Here is a 22,099-nt window from a genome sequence, read left to right as displayed (position 1 = left end):
TTTAAATTTGTCACCATTTCTTTGCAGGAAATAGGAACTTAAAAATACTGGAATGGATATTTTGAAAGTGAGTGTTAACCAGGATGTCAACCCATCCCCTGGAGGGATGATACAGCACCTGTATCTCACAACTGTGGAGTAATTTCCATTGGTAAGTGCATGGCAAATTGGAGAGAAGCATCACTGAGGATGAGAGTGAAGTTGAGATATAAACATCTGTGAGTGCATGTGGCCCTGTTAGTGAGAACAGTGAATTTTTGATAATTTAAAAGATTATGTGGACAATTTCTTCTTGTCTATTTTATTTTATTTTTTTTCGAGTGGATGAAAGGTGGGAGGGTACATGAAAAAAGCAGCGGGGGTAAACCAGCTCCAACTGTTGAGTCCTGCTGTGGAGGTACTGTGCTTGGCTATATATATACTGCCTTTGACCCGAGCCATGTGGTGAAGGGCAGAGATGACTCTTCATCCACAAGATGCTAAGATGAGAGGGGATGAATAGGATTTGGATGGGTGTAGGGTGAGTGTATGATTTAACTCTTGACACCTTTCTTACAAAGGGAAAAATGCTGTTTGGTATACATACACATACCAAAGGCTTTTTTCCACCTTATAAAGGAGGTAGCCAAAAAACAAAGGCATAAAAAACACTCCCACCCATTCCATCCTTAACATACTCCACTCCCCTCCACCCTCTTATCTTGGCACCTCCTGGATGACATACATTATGTGTAAAACTAAATCATGTTGTTGGTGTAATTGGAAACAAGTTGGTCTTGCACTCAGTTGTTGGTTCAAATCCTGCACTCCTCTCCAATACCCATTAGTGACTATTACCTTCCCCAAAAGCCCAAGAGCATAGGGCAATGGTGATAGCTTCAGCTGCAGCTATGTGTCTCCTGGCATAAGCTACTCGCCTTGAACATCAGTTTAAGTGATGAGGTATACAGCATATGGAGAAGAGAGATACGAAAAAGGGAGAAGACAAGATGATCATAATGAAGAAGAGCTTAAAGGTAGATATGGAATAGACCCTTTGGTAAACAGTACATGTAAGACCAAATTAGAAAAAGATCTGAATATTTAGGTGATGAAATATACAACATATGAAGAAAGGAGAGAAATGACTGGAAGGGAAAAGGTAAGAACAATAAGGGATCCAAAACAGAGCCCTGGAGAACTCCACTAGAAACACTCTCCCACTTGGATTTTGCATCATTTATGGTGCCTCGCTGTTTTCTGTCACTGATCCTATCTCTAATCCATTCTAACACTTTTCCTCCTATGCTGGGCATTGATTTTATCTAGTAGTCTCTGATGGGGCACTTTGTCTAATGCTTTGCGTCAAGGTAAATAACATTGTAACTATCATTGTTATCTGATGCCTTATATACGTTAGTGTAAAAAGATAGAAGATTAGTCACACACATGACTTACCATTGGAGAAACCATGCTGTGAGTCACAAATCAATGTCTCGATATGATCTCTGAGTCTATTAACTATTATTGATTCAAGCATTTTACCTGTAACTGATGCCAAACTGATTGAACTGTAGCTGCATATAGATGATTTATCTTCCTTTTTGAAAATAGGAACCACATTTGACTGCCCCCAAGTAATAGGCACAAAACCAATGTCTACAGACTTAAGTATTTCTGTTAACTGGTCGCAGATTTCAAATTTACACTCTTTAAGCACTTGGAAAAATTTTGTCTCGACCTGGAGATTTTGTAGTTTTAAGTCATTCAATCTGTTTGACTGCTTCTACCTTGCTAATGTAAATATTTGATAGTTTACTTTCTTCATCCCCACTGAAAATCGGATCGCAGTCAGATACCTTACCTAACCACTCCTTAGTGAATATCAAGAGAAAATATTTGTTAAATGCCTCACTCATTTTTTTCCTCCGATTCTATCATGACATTTTTGTTGTTTTTAATTGGACCTAACCTTTCCTTATTTTTTGTTCTGTAGAGATGAAAGAAGCCCTTTGGGTTGGATCTAGCTTGTCTGGCAACCTTAATTTCATAGTTACGTTTCACTGTGTGTGTTTTTTTTAATCAGTCTAGCCATATTGTTATATTTGGATCCAAAATGTGTTTCATTTCCCCATTTTTTATTCTTGCTTGAAGTTTTCTTTTCATTCTGATCTTATATTTTAGCCTGTCCGTCATCCACTGAAGACAAGGAGAAATGCCTTTGGGCTGTGTCAAAATGTCATTCACACATGACCACTCCCTAACCCACCCACCCCATTTCATTCATCACAGTATCATCCATACTCAGCAATAAGTAAATACATACATACATATAAAACCAAATTCATGGGTGTAGTTGGAATCCATTCCATTATAGGATAAAACCTTTACATGTCACCTTCAAAATATATCCAGTCATACATAAAACTCATCATGAAACTCACAAATCATTTCATTTTTAATATATATACTAAGCCACAACAGGCACACAACTAAATGAGTATTTTCAATACTGTGTTTTATATATATATATATATACCAGTAATACAACACAAGCAGAAATCCTGAATACATATTTGATACAACATAAATTGCCTGATGTTTCCCTTGACAGTTTAAGAATTTAATCATAAAAAAATTATATATAAATAAATGCTAATGCTCATCTGAAAACAGAGTCTGCATTATCACTATCATCATTTGAAACTTCAGCATCATTGTTACTCAAAGCTGCCTCTTGTACTGCAATACTCTCTCTTCCATGGACACCACTGTTTGTGCCTGCTGTGACTAAACTGCTACCCTCGTTTTCCTGCTGCAAGAAGGCACTGGTTCTTGGCTCCCCTGCTTCCAGTGTATTTTGCAGTACTGTGTCCCCATCTCCAAGTTCCCTAACATGAGGGGTTTGCATTCCTGATATTCCATCTCTTGGTAACCCAAACCTTTCTATCATGTTCGAAGAGTCTCTGCTGGTGGAAGGCAGGGGCCTATGAGTGGACGAGTACATGGCTGGTGAAGAAATGTTTGAAAGCCAACTCACAGGGGAAGACAGAGAATTGTTACTTCGGGAGGGATGGAGTCGATTGGCCAGAAAGAGCCTGTGTGATGCTACTCTCTGGGAAGCTGCCCTATGTGATGCTGCTCTTTGTGAAGCTGCCCTTTGTGAAGCAAAAGGTGACGGTAAACCTGTGGAAGAATTCCTTAAACTACCTCTTAACTCCTCCAGATGTCCCCTTACAGGGGTTCGTCGAAGATTATTGATATTCTGGGCTATGCGTGATAACCTAGCCCATCGAGGTCGTGAACCAAAGGAGTGGAAAGCATGAGCGGAAGAAAAGGAGGATGGTGATGAAGTTGATGAGGTCATCAAGGATATAGGGTTGATGTCTGAAAGTGTGGATGAAGCATTGGAACTCAGAGTAACAGAGGTTGTATGAGATGATGATAGGGATGATGAAGGTGAAGAAACAGATGATGATGAAGTTAAATGGACACTGGAGGGAGAAACAACTGATGCAGTAGCAATGCTCACCTCCCTCACATTTGATGAAGAAGTTGAGGATGGTGAAGATGATGTAGGTGGTTGTAGGTGACCAAAATTAAGATTTTGTGGAAGCTGTGGATTCAAGTGGAGACGGGGCGAAAGATTAAGTCTTGATGATACAACATGTGGAGGAAGTGGTGATAAGGGTATTGTCACATTAGGTGGAGGTTGAGTACGGGATGGGACAGGCAGCACTGGTGTTCTGACAGGAGCAGGGTGCTGACTTGGTGAACGAGGTGAAAACAGAGTACTACCCATGAGTCCGTTATTAGTTACGACAGCCATGTTGGGTGGGGGACCAGAAGAGTTGCTGGACTGTCCTCCTGCAACAAAGACATACGATCCATTAATAAGATTCCAGGGACCAATGATGGGTATTACATGTGGTGGTACTGTAAGATGGACAGCGAAGCTGCCCATTTTCAAAACCCATCAACCTCTTCACCCCCATCAGGACATGCAACCTTGGGAGGCTGGCACTCAGTACCTGGACTGAGCCCAAGAGCTCTCTCTATTAATCTCAACTGTATTTCTTACACTTTTTCATACGTGGAGAGCTGACAACCGGTGACTGCTCTCCTCTTCCTACCACTTTCAGCTGGTGACATAGAAACAGTCTCACAGTGATACAACACAATAGTCCAAAGCTTCTTCCCAGGGAGATCTGTGTGAAGTTTCAAGGACCATTGCTAGCCACCGTGGGGCTGCTGGTTTTCCACTTAACAAATCTCGAGGCAATATTGATGGAATAAATTTCCACAATGTTACGTTTCAAAGTAATGTAACTGCTTAGAACAAGAAATTTCAGTATTAAATGTGGAAGACCTCACTAAGTGTAGCTTTAAGGAAATGGAGCTTTAAATGTAGAACTACAATCAAAAAGCTTATACAAAAAAGTCTTATCCCTTTCAACTCTAGCTGGTGCCCCAGTTCAAACTGTACACAGAGATAGAACTTTTTTTTTTAAGAATTCTCAGACCAAAAAGTAACGAGTACACACCTTTACATTGGTCACCGAGATAAAAGACAATAATAAACCTTTCCATTCATCCCTAGATACTTATTTTTCATAACACTTTTCATTCGACCCAGATATTTACTTGTCTCCTTTACTCTATAATTTCTATATCAATTCCTCTGTTTAATGCTACATTAACTCACATATACTTAAAACTCTCCAGTTTGTCCTGGCAACTGTAACCAATTATTAAACTTACTTTGATTCTGATGGAGGACATGCCTGAGGGAAGTAAGTTCAGCTTTAGTGAGGTGTCGAGCTTCACCGGTGATCCGTGAAATAACTCCTGACCCCATGTGGTTTCTGCGCTGACTTCGTCTTTGCAAACTCTGAGCTCGACTAGTGTTTACAGACTCCTCTCGCTGAAAGATGTAGTGAATATTTGTAAGTAGGGGCTGATAGTATTCTTTCAGCCTTTTATAAACAATGTACATACATAGATGGAGTAGTAGGAGGAGGTTTTGGGGTACTAGGTAAGAATCTTAGTGGATAGATGATGTTGGGAATGTGTTCAGAAAGGGTGTTGACCATAGCAAATGCATGTTTGAGAAAAAAGTAAAGAATAAGTACATATGGCAAAAGGTGGTTGATGGGTGCATTAACAGACTATGTAGTGGTATCTAAAGGAAGGACAGGAAGAGTTCTGGATGTTCATATTTTCAGGGAAGAGAGTGGGGGGGGGGACTCAGATAATTTTGTGGCAGAAGGGAAATTGAAAGTGGAAGTTGAGAGATGCTGAGAATAAACAAATTAAATGAAGAGGAAAGGGAGAATGAGCAGCAGAAACTGAGAGAAGTGTCAGAGATGGTAAGGGATAAAAAGGAAGGAGGAGTAGAAGAATGGATATGTTTCAAGGAAGAGATTATAAAGTATGCAAAGATGGTATTTGGGATGAGGATGATGGGAGGAATAAAAAAAGGGTAATGAATAGTGGAATGAAGAGATGAAGACAGTGGTAAAAGAGAAGAAGTGAGGGTATGTGGACTGGATACATGGTAGAACTAGGGAAGCATATGAAAGATATGCTGTATCTTCTCTAATCTTAAAATATCTAACATAAATCTAAAACTACAATTATAAACATTCTTCTTACAGGAACAGCAGACTGGAGGACTTGGTCAAGGTCATTTTTATCAAGTGCTTGATAACCAAAGGACTGGGCTGAGTTTTCCAGCAAATACTTCCTCTTGCTTTCTTTTGCACTCTTCTCTCCACTGTCATTATCAATGTCAGGAACAACCTACAAACAACAATTACACTGCATCAGTATATTGAGTTTTCGATCACCTTCACAAGTAGAATATAATAATTTATTATTACTATAGTTTGGCTACCTCATTTACAAGGGGGAAGACGTCTGTGGTATATCTAAATATATACCAAGGGTCTCTTTCCCATTAAAAGGGAGGCATCCTTCAAACAACAGTACCACGTCTTATCCTTAATAACTATGAATCTTTAAAGGACCAATGACAGATACCTGCTGGTGGTGATCCAGCAAGATGGACAATAAAGCTGGCTATTTTCATAACCAGTGTACCTCCTCACCTCCATCAGAATGTGCAGCCCTGAGAGGCACGCACTCAGTCTCTGAACTAGATCAATGATGTCTCTTCCAACTTCGACTGTATTTTCTCATCGTTTTACACATAATTTCCCTTCATACAAAAATCCTCATATATACCAAAGGCCCTTTTCCCTTTTATAAAGGGAATGGCAGAGTCAAAGCACATCCCACATCATACACAAATACAGTGGTAACTCAGAAGTAGGGAAGTTTGCTGACCGAACAGGTCAGGGCATCGTTACTTGCAGTGAAGGTTGGGGGGATGGCGATTCAAACCCTACCACTGATGAATTGAATTGAATGATAAAAAGCCCTCTGTAAGGGGTACTGTCCTTGTTTCCCGAGAAGGGGAGTATGTGACATTAAATCATGTCATCGTCTTGCGACACTGCTTCTGACCTAGGGCGGTGGGCAGGGTGCAGGGATGACCCGTCATCCAGGAGGTGCTCAGATGAGAGGGAGGGTGGGAGGGGTGTGGAGTGTATTTAGGGATGAAATGGGTGGGAGTGTTTTTATGCCTTTCCCTTTTTGGCTACCTCCCTTGGAAGGGGGAAAAAGCCTTGGTATATGTATGTATGTATCTTCATCATCTCAAAAGTTAAACCTTTCTTAGAAAAAGATATCCAAGAAGATCTATTTTCTTAGAACCAAAATGTAAGGAATGTCAAAAATAACAATTCTAGTGTACTTTATGTTACATTAATGTTCAAATCAAAATAGAGAAAAAAATTGCTTTGGAACTCAAACGTTTTAGAAGTAGAATGATTTCCAGGAATGAATTTAGTTGGAGTTCTAAGGTACCACTGTATTTGTAATATGATTACACAGACATCCAGTAAACATCCTTGTTTTTTATGGCAAATAATGATTGTCATATGCAATATTGATATCAAGTGAACCAAAACTACTACAAGCACTACTGTGTTCACTCCTAAATACAATGCAATGAGACAAGGGAATTGATACTATTTTGGGGGGAGAACATTTGCCTATAAACCTCCAAATATTGCATATATTCTACTTATATCAAACCCTCTCCATACTACTGAATTACATAACCACTCACATTCACAACAATAGAATAATTTTCTAAGACTTCCAATGTAAACAATATTGTGGATATGCCATATCATCAATATTATATATTCCCTCTAGTTTTACCTGTGGATCTACAGGGTCGTGTAGAAGTAGTGCTGAGCATCGGGACACAATAATCCTTAGACGTGACAAGACTTGATCACAAGTGAGACGTTCAAGAGGGTTTAGTTCAAGTAAACCTTGAATGAGTCCTATTGTATCACTGCTTACTCTGTTATCACTGAAATATTGAAGAAAATATTCATTAGCAACACAACATCATAAAGTCAATGTGAGGCATCACAAGTCTGTGACATGTTCATTATATTCAAATCCAACTCTCATTACCATGATGCCCAGTATAAATTACCATAAGCAAGTCGAGTCTCATTAATATGATGATTGCACCCTAATTCAGTCTTGGTTGAAAGAAGCCTAGTTCAAATCACAGCTAACTCCACATTAAAACCTCTATGTTACTGTATTCATGGGAATAACTGTTCATCCTTATAAAATACCAGATACCATTCTAAAATGTAAGTACTAAGCACTATTTCTCATATAAATAAAAAAAAAGGGGAAGAAGGAAGGAAGGAAGGGGCAAGTTAACATCAATTATACTATGTTGTCTAGGTATGGAAGGCAGATGTGGAGGGAGTGAACATGAGGGGACGTCCTAGGATGAGGTGGATGGATGGGGTGAAGGGGGCTTTGGGGAAGAGGGGAATGTCTGTTGAGGAAGGAAGGGAGAGGACGGAAGACAGAGGTGAGTGGAGAATGGTTGTATATGGATGATGTTGTGACTGCATGAGGAGGAATGGGCGGGGGGGTGGGGGGTGGGGTAGTATGTGTGAGTAAATTTTGACGCAGCCAAGAAGGATTTCTCCCGTCCTCTCCTTATATGCAAAGGGGGACGGAGAGGGGGGGTCGCCGATTAAATGAAGCGGCCTTGCTGTGGATGTACTGTGTCTTGCGACACTGCTTCTGACCCAGGGCGGTGGGCGGGGTGCAGGGATGACCCGTCATCCAGGAGGTGCTCAGATGAGAGGAAGGGTGGGAGGGGTGTGGAGTGTATTTGGGGATGAAATGGGTGGGAGTGTTTTATGCCTTTCCCTTTTTGGCTACCTCCCTTGGAAGGGGGAAAAAGCCTTGGTATATGTATGTATGTTGTCTAGGCCAATTACGGTCTTTCATATTATGCCAATATCTTACTCATCTACACCCTTACCTGGGGATCCTGTAATGTGCTGCCTTGATTTTCCTGAAAAGCTTATGAGGATGTTCATCATAAAAGGGGAAATGTCCGTACAACATTGTGAAGAGCACCACACCTAAGGCCCACATGTCTGATGGTTTCCCTGTCAAGTGAAAAGATTACATTAGAAATCAACTTGGGTATACTATAAATGAAAACATCACAAATATTCTTTGTGAAAATATATGATAGTAATGAATGAATGAATGGAATGGACTACTGATGGGATTGGGAAAAAAATAAGAGCTTTTGTCCAATAAAAGATTTGGCCATTCAATTTGACTACTGGAGGTTTCTTTGATAGACACAATGAGCTAAGATGAGAGGGAAAACAAGGGTGGTGGATGGGAGTGGAATGGGTGGGAGTGGGCACATGCCTTGACTGGCTACTTCCTTTATAAGGTGGAAGAGGCCTGTACAGCCACGTGGCTGGATCTGAAACACTGGTCTTATCTGACCTAATTTCCTTGCATGATCCAAGACTAACCTAATCCAGTGCAATTATGTAATTATGCACTATAGATGACTAACCATGCAATATATATATTGGCAATTGCACAAACCTCATGATCCATACAGTCACATGGCATCAAATTAGATCATGCACAGCCGGATCTGACCTGTCTTCCCTGTGTGACCTAAGGCTAACCTAATCCAGTGGAATAATGTAATTACACACCACGGGTGATTGCCTATGTGGTGTATATATATCAACTCCTGGCCACATGTAAATCAGTTCAGATACATACATACATTAAGGGAGGTAGCCAAAAAGCAAAGGCATGAAAACTACTCCCACCCATTCCATCCCTAACATACTCCACTTCCCTCCACCCTCTTCCTCCCTCTTATCTTGGCACTTCCTGGATGATGGGTCATCCCTGCATCTCACCCACTGCCCTGGGTCAGAAGTAGTATTGCAAAGTAAAGGAGTTCAGATCCAACCTACTAATAAAAAACAAACTACCTGTTAACACTTTTCTTCTCACCTTAGCTCACAGTGACTACATTAGTGACCTAGGTGAGGACCATGGGCCTGTCTCCTGTTCCTGCCACCCCTCACCACCACTCTTAACTCTCAACAGCCACTGGGGAATATTAAATCAAGCACAGCATACCTTGACATGCTGTCTATCACCCACCTCCCACCAACAGCTGACAGAACCTTCAGGAATATCAGCATGCTCCATCAGATATGGCTCCTGCGCCTCCCAGCACCCATTCAGTTCATCCTTGGCAACGTCAAGGACAAAATCACCACTGCAGCAGTAGCACCAGCCAACAGGCACCAACAACAATAACAACAACAACAACTACCTCAGACTACCAACTCTACCACCATGATCTGATATGCTGCAGACCTGCATCTTACCTTCGGGAGTCACCACGACTCCTGGAGTTTTATTCTGGCAGATGTCAGGATACCTCTCATCGGTGCTGACTCGCACTCATTACAGGTTACTGGTCAATGTCACCAACAGCCATCTGGTCTACACAACAGCTCCCATCTCAACACCTCTCCAAACTACATCACAATCAACCATGGCCACTGACCTCAATGCTAGACATCTCTACATCCAATGCTCACTGAGCCATCTGGGACAAACTTATCATGTACCATGCTATAATTATAAGGTTACCTAAATGGGTAATACTTTTTATGTTACACTCTGGACTTGGAGTGGGGAGGTAACTTGTAAAGAGGCTACACAGTGTAGGTGATAATTTTCCTCTTTGGGGGACTATACTGTACACCAGTCACCCCAGATGTAATCACCACACAGAAGGCAGAGCACCTAATACTACACTATCCTTCCCTTACTCATGTCAGACAACAATATCAAATCTTTTCGATGAGTGACATCTGGGATGAACTGGTGGTTATGGCCAGTCTCCTGGAGGCCACAGGTCTCCCATAAGAGAGAACCATTGTAACAAACTGACAAGTATCCTGGATGTAAAATAACGTTATATACTACAAAAAATTGTAACTGCAGCAACACAACATAAATCCATTCTTACCTAAATACACCAGACAAATGTCAAATGTACATAAAATTGTGTTGTATCTTACCAAGGTAAGGCTTTCCACTCAGCACATCAGGAGAGATATATGCTGGGGACCCCCTCTGATCCCTGAGTTTATCATTCTCGTTGACAAGGTGCTGCCCAAGACAGAAGTTAGTGATAGTAACTTCTCGTGTCTCCCTGTGCAAGACCAGGTTGCCCAGCTTCAAATCCCTATGTACAATGTTTTGCTGAAAATACAAGATGAAAAGATGGCATTAAGAAACTGTAAGTAAGATTTAGAAATAAGCTTGGGAAGACAGAGAAGGAAGTAGAAGGAAGAAGGCAGAAGGAAATGATTATGATGACAAATTCGAAAAAGGCGTCGTTGATTATGGGAAAGGTAAACACGAAGACGCGGAAGAGTGGGAAGTCCAAAGATCGTTTGGATGTATTCTGGGGCCTTGGTTTCAGGTTAAGACCCTCATTTGCTTGATTCTCATTTATTGTTGATTATATGTCAATTTGTTATTATTTACATTATTATAGTTTTTATTTATTAATTTATTTGTTGATTTGTTTCTTCATTTATTTGTTTATTCATTTATTTATCATTATTATATATTTTTTTCGCATCCGACCTAGATATGGACCAAAGGTCTCCTGTCGGCATGCTCCGCCTTTGTAATCCTTTGTAAAGAATGGCATAACATTATCTCTTTTCATAATAATACAGTGGGACACCCATAGCTCCCAGGTAACCATCAAGAGCCATCGAGTTAGTCCATAAGTCACTCAAGGAAGAAATATTGTGTTGTATGGGTATGGCTGGAGTAGGGCAGTGTTGGATGAGGTGTTCAGTGTCTTCTGTGTGACGGTTACATTAGGGAGAGTTTGATTTTGTGACTAAGCCTATCCTGTGTTGGTATTGTTTTAGTGCTGGATGGTCACCTGAGCATAGACGTGCTAGTGTGGTTCTTGTTCTCATGGGAGGGATTTTTCTGTGGGGCTGTCTAGAGGAGTTTGATGGAGTAGTGTATGTCAGTCAGTCTTAAGGGGACCGGCTGGTCAAGAATCGATGAAAATTCGGTTAAAATGAAAAACTGGGAAAAAATTTCTACATCTGCGTATGGCAATCGACAGTCTGTATGTGGAGTATTTAATCAAAATTCGCCTTATTTTCGTAGTTATGGCAAATAAACCCCCTCCTCCCTCCAACTCGACCCCATCTCGGCCCTATGATACGTATTGGTCACTACAATATATATATTATTGCAATAAATAACAATAATTTGTAATGATTGAGTGCTATTCCTAGTGACTTCTGGCAACTTTGTCTCTGTACCAGAGGTTATATATAGACCCCAGAATGGGTAGATGCCTCAGAAAGCGATAAACAGTAGACAAAAATTAAGTGATACGCTCCACTGCAAGCCACCATCAATCCTTTTGTCATTTGACAAGCTGTTATACTATTTTTGAGATGCCATGTCCTCGCAAGCAAACCAAACACCTTCAGGAAGCTAGGAAAAGGCAAGAATTACAAAGTAAGCAAGCTATGACACCCTAATGTAATAACCTGCCTAAAATGCAGGTGGGGGACCAGGAGCCAGAAGACAGAGGATTATATGACTGGACATCAACATATATGACTGAATATGAATAAATTTTATTCTAAATATCATCAACATTCAAGCCTAAAAAGCTAAATAAGGAAATGCCATGATATCCCTTATTTATATTAGTATGTAGGGGTTCAAAGTTAGTGAAAACTTTGACGGCCCGTATCTCAAAACCTAAGTTTTATACCTTCAAATTTCTACTCCTCCATAACTTCTTAATCAATTTAAATGAAAATTCACACATAATATGTCTAAATCTGCCTGATTGATGAAATAGAACGTTTTTTTTAATATCTGAAAGGGTTAATTTTTGCCAATTTTGTTTTGTCCCTATTTGAAGGGGGACGGGGTGAGAAAAGATATAAAAATTAAAATTCCACAAACTAATTACTTTAACTAAAATTTCTCTCTATTAGTTTGAAGGTCTGGATAAGGTCCTTCCACCATATTAATTTCATTCATGTAGAGCAATTATTATAGGAGGAGTAGTCATTTCAAAATTATCAATTTTTTTGAAAGGGAGATGGGGGGCCAAAACATGAAAGGGTTGCAGATTAGTTTTTTTGGGTTAGGAAAGATGTATATGGTGTCCTTAACTCCTGGCATAAATTTCTGTGCAATAACCCAATTAATAAAGATTTTCATCTTTTGATCAGCCGGTCCCCTTAAAGTACTTGTCTTGTGATCATATATATATATATATATATATATATATATATATATATATATATATATATATATATATATATATATATATATATATATATATATATATATATATATATATATATATATATATATATATATGTATGTGTGTGTGTGTATTTACCTAGTTTACCCAGTTGTATCTTACGGGAAGGGGAGCTATGCTCGTGGTGTCCTGTCTCTATATCTCGCCATATCTAATTTGCTCTTGCATTCTTGTACTGTTTTTTTGCACACACTATTGTTTCATCTAGTATGTTCCATACATCCACCACTCTGTGAGGAAAGCTGTTTTTTACATGTTTCTTCTATAACTGTCCTTTTTGAGTTTCAATCCATGTCCTCTTGTGTTTCTCTTACCCTAATTTAGTAAGTCATCTCTATCAAGGATTTCTACACCTTTCATATTTCTGTAAATGGTCAACAAGTCACCTCTTTCTCTTCTTTGTTCCAGAGTCAGTAGTTCTAGTTTTGACAGTCTTTCTTCATATGACATTTTTTATAGTGTTGGTGCCATCTTCGTAGTTACTCTCTGGATTCTCTCAATTTTCTTTATATTCTTTTTAGTACTGGGTGACCCATAGTGTTGCTGCATACTCCAATTTGGGCCTTATCAGTGTGACTAATATTTTCTTTACCATTTCTTCAAGCAAGTAGCAAGTTATAGGTTTTGCCGACAATTCTGTTTATATGCTTGTCAGGGGACATAACTTTTGTGATGATCACTCCCAGATCTTTTTCAGATCCCACTTTCATTACTTCTTTTTCATAAATTTTATATTGTCTTGATATATTTTTTTTTACTTTTTCCAAATTCCATTACGCTACATTTCTTTATGTTGAAGTCCACTTCCCACTTCTGTGTATGTGTGTGTGTGTGTGTATATATATATATATATATATATATATATATACACACACACACACACACACATATCTATCTATATACCAAAAACTTCTTTCCCCCTTATAAGGGAGATAGCCAGTCAAGACAAATACCCACTTCCACACATTTCACTCCAATCCACCATCTATTGTTTCTCTCTCATCTTAGCCCCTTGGGAATGAAAGATCTTCCTTGTCTCCTCCCCACTGCCCAGGGTAGAAACAATGCAGCAAGACTGAGAACATCTATAGAAGAGCTGCTTCATTTACACGGCGACCCTCCCTCCTTGTCCTTTCATACAGAAAATGGAGAAGTGGGGGAGATATACATATAGATACACACACATATACATATAAACACACAGGCAATTTTCCATTTATGCAAGGATACATTCCTAAAACCCTTGTGTAAATGGAACTTGTGTTAGCAGATTGTAATTTCCCCATTAAGAGAGAATTAGGTTCCAAGACTGTAGGAAATTTCATCTTTTTTGGTTGGTTTCTGATAATGAATAATATTATGTTTGTGCATGTGTGTGCATATTTTCTCAGGACTCATGAGGGTCCCTTAAATTTAAATTAATCTGAATTGGTCAAAGTTTGGGCTACATTTTAAGTTGTATAACAACAATTACACTGTACAGTTGGCAGCATAAATGCACTTCAATCCCATGTGCGTAGTAAGAATTGAGTTATATTAACTGTATTTGTGCATGTATTTACCTACTTGTATAAAAGAAAAGAACAATGCTTGAGTACATTAATGTTGCTAGAGCAAATACATGTTTCTACTCACCTCATGGAGACTTTGTACAACTTTGACTATTGAATGAAAGATGATTAATGCATCTTTTTCCTTCAACTTCTTTTCATTGATGACATAATGTTGCATGTTGATGAGATCTGCAGTTTGTGTACTATAGTCATGTGGAGTGAGACAGTCAAGCACCAAACATAACCTCCTGACCAAGCGCCCAGTTGCAACTACTACGTCTGGAAATTCCTTGGCTCCTAGTGCATAGTCCTGGAAAAATAGAATAAAAGAATTATGCCTTTACCCTTTCCTTGATGACATACAGGCTCTCAAAGCATCCCTTCTGTTTCTCCTTCATTAGAACCTCATCTCTTATTCCTCATTCCCATCCCCATTTCCTTTCACAAAAGTCATCCTGTCTACTCCATACCAAAGCTGTTCTTCCTGAGGGAACTTTAAATCACTCATCCAAAATTTTCCGACATCTTCCTCTTCTGTTCTATTTTCTTACTTACCTTTCATTTCCATTTATCTATTAATCTATCTACATGAGGGGATGGAGAGGGGGGGTTGCCGATTTAATGAAGCAGCCTTGCTGTGGATGTGCTGTGTCTTGTGACACTGCTTCTGACCCAGGGCAGTGGACAAGATGCAGGGATGACCCATCATCCAGGAGGTGCCAAGATAAGAGGGAGGGAAGAGGGTGAAGGGGAGTGGAGCATGATAGGGATGGAATGGGTGGGAGTGGTTTTTATGCCTTTGTTTTTTGGCTACCTCCCTTACAAGGGAGAAAAAAGCCTTTGGTATGAGTATGTATGTATGTCTGAAATGTCCTCCTTTTTCTCCACCAAGTCCCACCCGTCCCCTTCTCAAACCACCCCCCTCCGCCCTTCCACCTACATCCCACCCCTCCCAGTTCCTTCCCCGTCGGCCTATATGTACTCAGAGTGTTTGCCATATGTCTGTACTTGAAAAAGCTGTAACAAGCGAAACGTCGTACCAATAAAGGTTTCGATCTCACACGGTATTGATTCTCACAGACATGTATGTATGTACATACCAAGGGCACCCACTCCCACCCACTCCACTCTCATCCACCACCCTTGTTTCCCTCTCATCTAAGCTCCTCATGGAGGAAGGGTCATCCCTATCTCCTGCCTACTGCCCGGGTCATACCAGTGTTAAATTCCTCTAATACAAAGGATTACAAAGGCAGAGCGCGCTGACAGGAGACCTTTTGGTCCATATCTAGGTCGGATGCGAAAAAATCATAATAATAATAAATCAATAAATAAAAACTATAATAATGTAAATAACAAATACATACATACATACATATACCAAGGCTTTTTCCCCCTTCCAAGGGAGGTAGCCAAAAAGGGAAAGGCATAAAAACACTCCCACCCATTTCATCCCTAAATACACTCCACACCCCTCCCACCCTCCCTCTCATCTGAGCACCTCCTGGATGACGGGTCATCCCTGCACCCTGCCCACCGCCCTGGGTCAGAAGCAGTGTCGCAAGACACAGCACATCCACAGCAAGGCCGCTTCATTTAATCGGCGACCCCCCCTCTCCGTCCCCCCTTGCATATAAGGAGAGGACGGGGAGAAATCCCTTCGGGCTACGTCAAAATTTACTCACACATACTACCCCACCCCCCCGCCCATTCCTCCTCATGCAATCACAACATCATCCATATACAACCATTCTCCACTCACCTCTGTCTTCCGTCCTCTCCTTCCTTCCTCAACAGACATTCCCCTCTTCCCCAAAGCCCCCTTCACCCCATCCATCCACCTCATCCTAGGACGTCCCCTCATGTTCACTCCTTCCACATCTGCCTTCCATACCTCTTTTACTAGTCTTTCTTCACTCATTCTTTCCATGTGTCCAAACCATCCTAATATTCTTTCATCAACCCTATCTCCCAAATCCTTTTTCACCCCTGTTCTCCTCCTCACCTCCTCATTTCTCACTCTATCCAGCCTAGTAACCCCCACCATACTTCTCAGACACCTCATCTCAAACACATTCAAACTCCTTCTCTCTTCTTCTCTTATGTTCCACGTTTCTGCCCCATACAGTGCTGTTGGCACAATCACTCCTTCATACAGTCTCCTCTTCGCATCCATTCCCAAATGTCTATTCCTCATTACACTCTTTAATCCACCAAGGCATTTACTCGCTTCTCTCAATCTACATTCTACCTCCACCTTCACTCCACCTTTTCCTGCTACACTTGCACCCAAGTATCTAAAACTATCCACTTCCTCCAGTCGCTCTCCCTTAATGTTCACTTCCAGTCTACTGCCACTTTCCCTTGTACATCTCATCACCTTACTTTTACCCACATTTATCTTTAGCTTTCTTCTATCACATACTCTCCCAAACTCTGCCACCAGCTTCCTCAATCCCTCCTCTGACCCTGCCACAAGCGCAGTGTCGTCCGCAAACAACAGCTGGCTCACCTCCCACTTTTCTCCATTTTCTTTAACCATCTCCAATCCCTGACCCACTACCCTAGCATTCACCTCTCGCACCACCCCATCCATGTATAAGTTGAACAGCCAGGGCGACATAACGCATCCTTGACGAAGTCCCACCTTTACTTCAAACCACTCACTCTCTCCATTTCTAATCCTGACACAAGCTATACTACTCTCATAAAAACTCTTGACAGCTCCCAAAAGCTTTCCTCCTATCCCATAAATCTGCATAACCTACCACAGTGCCTTTCTGTCTACCCTATCATAAGCCTTTTCCAGATCCATAAAAGCCCAAAAATCATCCTTCCCCTTTCCTATAGCTTTCTCACATATCTGTCTTACCACAAAGATCTGATCTACACAACCTCTACCTGTCCTAAAACCACACTGTTCTTCACCAATTACTCCTTCTGTTCCTCTCCTAATCCTCTCAATTAAGATCCTCCCATAAGCCTTCCCTACTACACTTACCAGGCTAATCCCTCTGAAACTACTACATTCACACTTGTCCCCTTTTCCCTTGTAAAGAGGAACTATACAGGCACTTCTCCAGTCCTCCGGTACTCTACCCTCTCTCCAGCAAACATTAAATAACAAATAAAATACATAAATAAATGCATAAGTATAGTTAAATTATAAACAAACAGGTAAATAGTAAATAATAATAATAAATTGACATATGAATAATAATATATGAGAATCAAATAGACAAATGATAACAAAACAAAAACAAATAATATAAGATAAATTATAATCATTACAGCATTCTTCTCTGTCTCTCTCACCATTTGTTTCTCTTTGTATTCACACTTCCCACTCCCAACTCTATGAAAAATTTAATTATTCAAACTATTTGTTACCCTGGGTTTCTCTTGCAAGAGACCTACAATCCTGCAATATCTAGCAAGGTCCTCAAAGTTGGTCTACAGATTAATGAGAAAAGAAAGGATGTCCTGCTGTTTGTGTAGTTTTAATGTTAGGCAATCTAGGAATATGCATTATGTATCACCTATGCAGTGTATGTATTTGGATTATGTAGTATCTATAACTAAGCCTTACTGGTAAAAATACACAGAAGAAATATAAAAAATAGAAACCTGTAACATAGATCAGTTTCTATCCATAGAAAGATCAGTGACCATTCGGAAAGACAGCCACAATACATTCCAAGAACCTACTGAAAAAATGCAATCCCAACTACATACAAGAGATAGCTATTCTCAAAGAAAGAGGAATAAATTAAAAAGCAAACAAGTACCACATAATATCATATTGAAATCAAACAAGTGTCTGCCACCATGGACATGCAGCTGTGTGTATGTGAGCTGATCATCTTGTCTTTTTTGCAAGACTTGTTTGATATGGATGACCCTGAAGAGATTTTAATGTCTTAATCAAGATAGCTATTGTAGTCATTAAGATAGTTAAGTCTATCCACCAGAGCGAAGGTCTTAGTTCTCAGGTAGGTGATAATATATCATGCTGAACTAAATAATGTATACCTAGTCTCTTAACTACATTTAATTTCTTCACTATGGTGAGATCCTTTACATCAAGTAAAATAGCCTAGGGTTAGCCAGAATAATATCTGTAGAGTTTATTACCATAACAAAGTATATATTAAACTAATTGCACTCCAAAATATATACTCCCATATACATAATATATATTATAGCACTCATGTTCCTCCCTTGATCTAAAAACAGACATTGAAAAATCCTAACCTCAAAAAGACCATGGTGATGAATGACTCCTGGCTGATGCTGAAGGAGAGAGAGAAGGGTGTATTCAGTGTGCAGCAACATTTTGCCTTGTTCCTCTTGTGGATCCTTCCCATCCTCTTGCAGAGTTAAGATTTTTATCAAGTAAAATTCATCTGTACAAAAAAAAGTAATCTATTAGTACACATACATACATATACCAAGGGCTTTTTCTCCCTTACAAGGGAGGTAGCCAAAGTCAAAAGGCATAATTCCACTCCCACCCAACCCATCCCTACCCCTTCCACCCCCCATTCACCACCCCTCCCTTCTTCCCTCTCATATAAGTAAAATATGCATCTATATGTATAACTAATTATAAAGTATGGATCACATTGGTATGATCAACTTGCATAAAATGATGTTTATCATGACTACATTCCTCAGAGCATACGAAATGACCAATGACAAAAATACTGATGTACGTGCCTGTGTTTTCTTTACGGGCAAGACACTGAACAATTGAGGACACCGGTGAAGACCCTTGACGAGGTCCAAGTAAATAAGGCCCAGCTCTTCTTAGCTGCCCTTTAGCAATATTTGTACCTGGGGCTGGAACTAATGAAAAGGCACAAGTAAATCAAGAGTGGACACAATATCAGAATTAATATTTTCACAGATACTAATACACATTTCCACAAGTATTCATTTTATGTCAAAAACAAAAAATACACTTATTACTCACTTCTCATAGACTCCATAATTTTTCTCTTCCTCCGTAGTCGTTCCTCCTTTGGTGAAAGAGAGTCTTCTGAAGTTTCATCATGACAATATTCTTTGGATGTGGATGGAACTACCGAGTTTGTAGCTACATCTTTAGACAACATCTTGACTTTGGGTTTTATACACATAGTTCCCCTGATCATATCTGACTGCATGTTTGAAACTTTGGAAACAGTTGGCCCTGAATCATCTTTAGAATCCTTCATGGAAGGTACAATCTGTGAGACACTTTTCACAACATCTCTATCCAAGGGCAAAGATCTGTGGAATGGGTCTGTTGTTGGTCCACTAGAAGAATGAGCCCATGAAGTGGATGCATCATCTTTGCTTGAGCTGCTAGGTTTCAGTGCCTGTGTTTTCAACTGCATTTCATCTGTGTCTTCTGCAACTGATTCACCAACAGCCCATGACTGTTCAGTGTTGGAAGTGCTTCCATTTATGTGTGCAGCTGATGGCACTATTGGTACTGAGTTTGAGTTGAAAGCAACTGAGTGACTAAGTTGCCCTGGGGTATCCCACTGCATATGAGCAACTTCAGGAACCACCGACCCTGAATCAAGTGAAGATGCTGAGGATGGCTGAGAACTTGATGATGAAGGTGATGATACAACACTTGTTGATACTGATGTCAATGAGGGAGATGGGGTTGAGGATTTTGGTGAAGTGGAGGAAGTGGATGCTGAGGATGCTGTGGATGAGGGAGTATAGCTGCCATTTGAACCTGAAGAACCTGGGGAATCATATGTTGAGTGATTTTCTTCATTCCCCATGCTACCTGGAAGTCTGAGCTGATGCCGATTAAGGGTAGTTCTCCTCCTTGACTCCTGGGAAGAATTGTTGCTCTCGTCTTCTTGCTTCATTGTATTGTTATAAATTCATTGTTAAATAATAGGAAGAACTTTGGAGGTTTAGTAGTAGGTCATTGTGTTCTTTCTTGCTCAGCTACATGGTTTCTGTAAATGTAAATATTCAATATATTCTTAACACTATTATCAGAAATCTCCCATTACACACCTCCATATTACCTCAAAGCAAGATGGTACAATTATTTCAGTGTAACCACTTCGAAAATTAAAGGTGTCTAATTTCACCAGAATATATTTTTAGATATATACATATCAGAATTGAAAATGTTGGTGATGTGGACCATATTGAACATGCATTTCTCATACTCTAAAATACTATATAATGGCTCTTTCCAAAGCCGTCTATTTCTTATAGCTATTTCATGAGTTAGAAATCACCAGAAAAAAGTTCTCCCAACATTCTCCCAAAATGTAGATGAGGAGGGAGGGTATTCACACATGGCATACTTTTATGGAGGCATATTTTCCGCCACACACTGCCATAACAACCAAACATAGCATATCATTTATACTGTGGTATCAATATTCCTGTCCTATCTTAGCCAACTATTGTGTAAAATTATATTCTATACCACAAAAAAAAAGAAAAATCTTCAAAATCTGTAAGGTTTCTTAGGTAGTGTTCAAATCCATGTTTTGTGTACCTATAACAAAATTAAACCTCTTGTGCTCATTCAGCCCAGTAAATCTTTTGTTTGCATCTTATCTATTTGGAAAAATAAAATAAAATGTACTTTTATCAATGATGTAACAGCTGAACATGCCTACTCTGACCTTGATAATTCTGTTTCATTATGATTAGTGTGCTTTCCAATGCAATAGTTTGCTGAAAGTTGGATACAGACTAATGCTTCAGTTTCATTAATATAAATAAAATAAGTTATGCTTTCATTACTGGTTGTAACAACTTCACTATTTGGTCCATTCTTTCCCCAAAGGAGAGTTAAACAAAAGGTATGGATGCACCCATATTGTTTTACCTTTCAGCTCCTGCAGTTTTCATGGTAAAATATTGTAGAGTACTTTCTATAGAGAATAGTAAATACAAAATTTTCCAATCTAAGATATCTTACATACCCACAGTTAAGTTATATATGACACTAATCTTTTGTCTTACCTTTCCCTTGACGGATTGTGATTGCTGAATGTTGATACAAAACAATTTAATGTAGTTGACTTTAACTTTAAGATATCATAATAGATGTATATACCCCGTAAACAAACTTAGAAAATAAACATAAATGTAAAACAGATCTAATCAATAACTACAATTTCCACAATATATAGTTTTCATATTACTGTACTACATTTACAAACTTACGTAAATCCTAAGCCAGAGTCAGTAGTTTCGGAAAATGATGTAATGTTTACATTCCTAAGGCATTGCTTTACCTAGCCTCACATGGACAGATGGCCCCCCGGAAACTTCCAGTTAGGTGACATCTCATCTAAAAATATATTGTTAGTTAAACAAAATAATAGTACCTGCTAGCATATGACAGCTAATTAATTTATAAGTGCTTAGAATAGTATTCGCATCTAGATTTGGATTCAATCATGAATATACATGTAGAAATATTTGGTTAACCCACGAGATTCGTAAGATATCTACACTGTAGTGTTTAGGAAATTATATCTTGCTTCCAGCAAAAATGTTTCGTAAATAATGAGAAAATTTTGGTGAATAATTACTTACGTTCCGTTTGTTTTGAATATATATACCGGCATATATTTTCTTCTCAGTCCTGTTTCGTATAACCACTACTTTAGCTAATTTTCGTACTCGCTTTCAGGAAAACCGTGGTCCAAAGGAAACCGGCCACGGTCATCAGTTCTAGCCATAAGGT

At 39.5% G+C, this 22,099-nt stretch overlaps 1 protein-coding gene across 3 annotated transcripts; it reads right to left on the bottom strand.

Annotated features, from left to right (window-relative positions):
* Positions 1-299: 299 nt before the first annotated feature.
* LOC143033337 (uncharacterized) lies at positions 300-21,700 on the bottom strand. 3 transcript variants are annotated; one of them, XM_076198658.1, is made up of 11 exons: positions 21,574-21,700; positions 19,349-20,339; positions 19,093-19,221; positions 18,628-18,779; positions 14,456-14,683; positions 10,515-10,698; positions 8,414-8,543; positions 7,270-7,426; positions 5,635-5,781; positions 4,741-4,903; positions 300-3,846 (listed from the first exon to the last, which is right to left on the bottom strand). In XM_076198658.1, exons 2-11 carry the CDS (start codon positions 20,244-20,246, stop codon positions 2,642-2,644), a joined length of 3,393 nt encoding a protein of 1,130 aa, XP_076054773.1. In that variant the 5' UTR covers positions 20,247-20,339; positions 21,574-21,700; the 3' UTR covers positions 300-2,641. The 3 variants fall into 3 exon arrangements, with proteins under 3 accessions (XP_076054773.1, XP_076054771.1, XP_076054772.1); XM_076198656.1 differs by lacking the exon at positions 21,574-21,700 and adding an exon at positions 21,370-21,450; XM_076198657.1 differs by lacking the exon at positions 21,574-21,700 and adding an exon at positions 21,233-21,345.
* Between the last annotated feature and the right edge of the window lie 399 nt (positions 21,701-22,099).

This window comes from Oratosquilla oratoria, chromosome 15 (genome assembly GCF_046742065.1).
Source record: "Oratosquilla oratoria isolate Oo_2021 chromosome 15, ASM4674206v1, whole genome shotgun sequence".
Lineage (NCBI taxonomy): Eukaryota > Metazoa > Arthropoda > Malacostraca > Stomatopoda > Squillidae > Oratosquilla > Oratosquilla oratoria.
The sequence above is the reverse complement of the archived record's forward strand: the minus strand, read 5'-3'. Positions and strand labels throughout refer to the sequence as shown.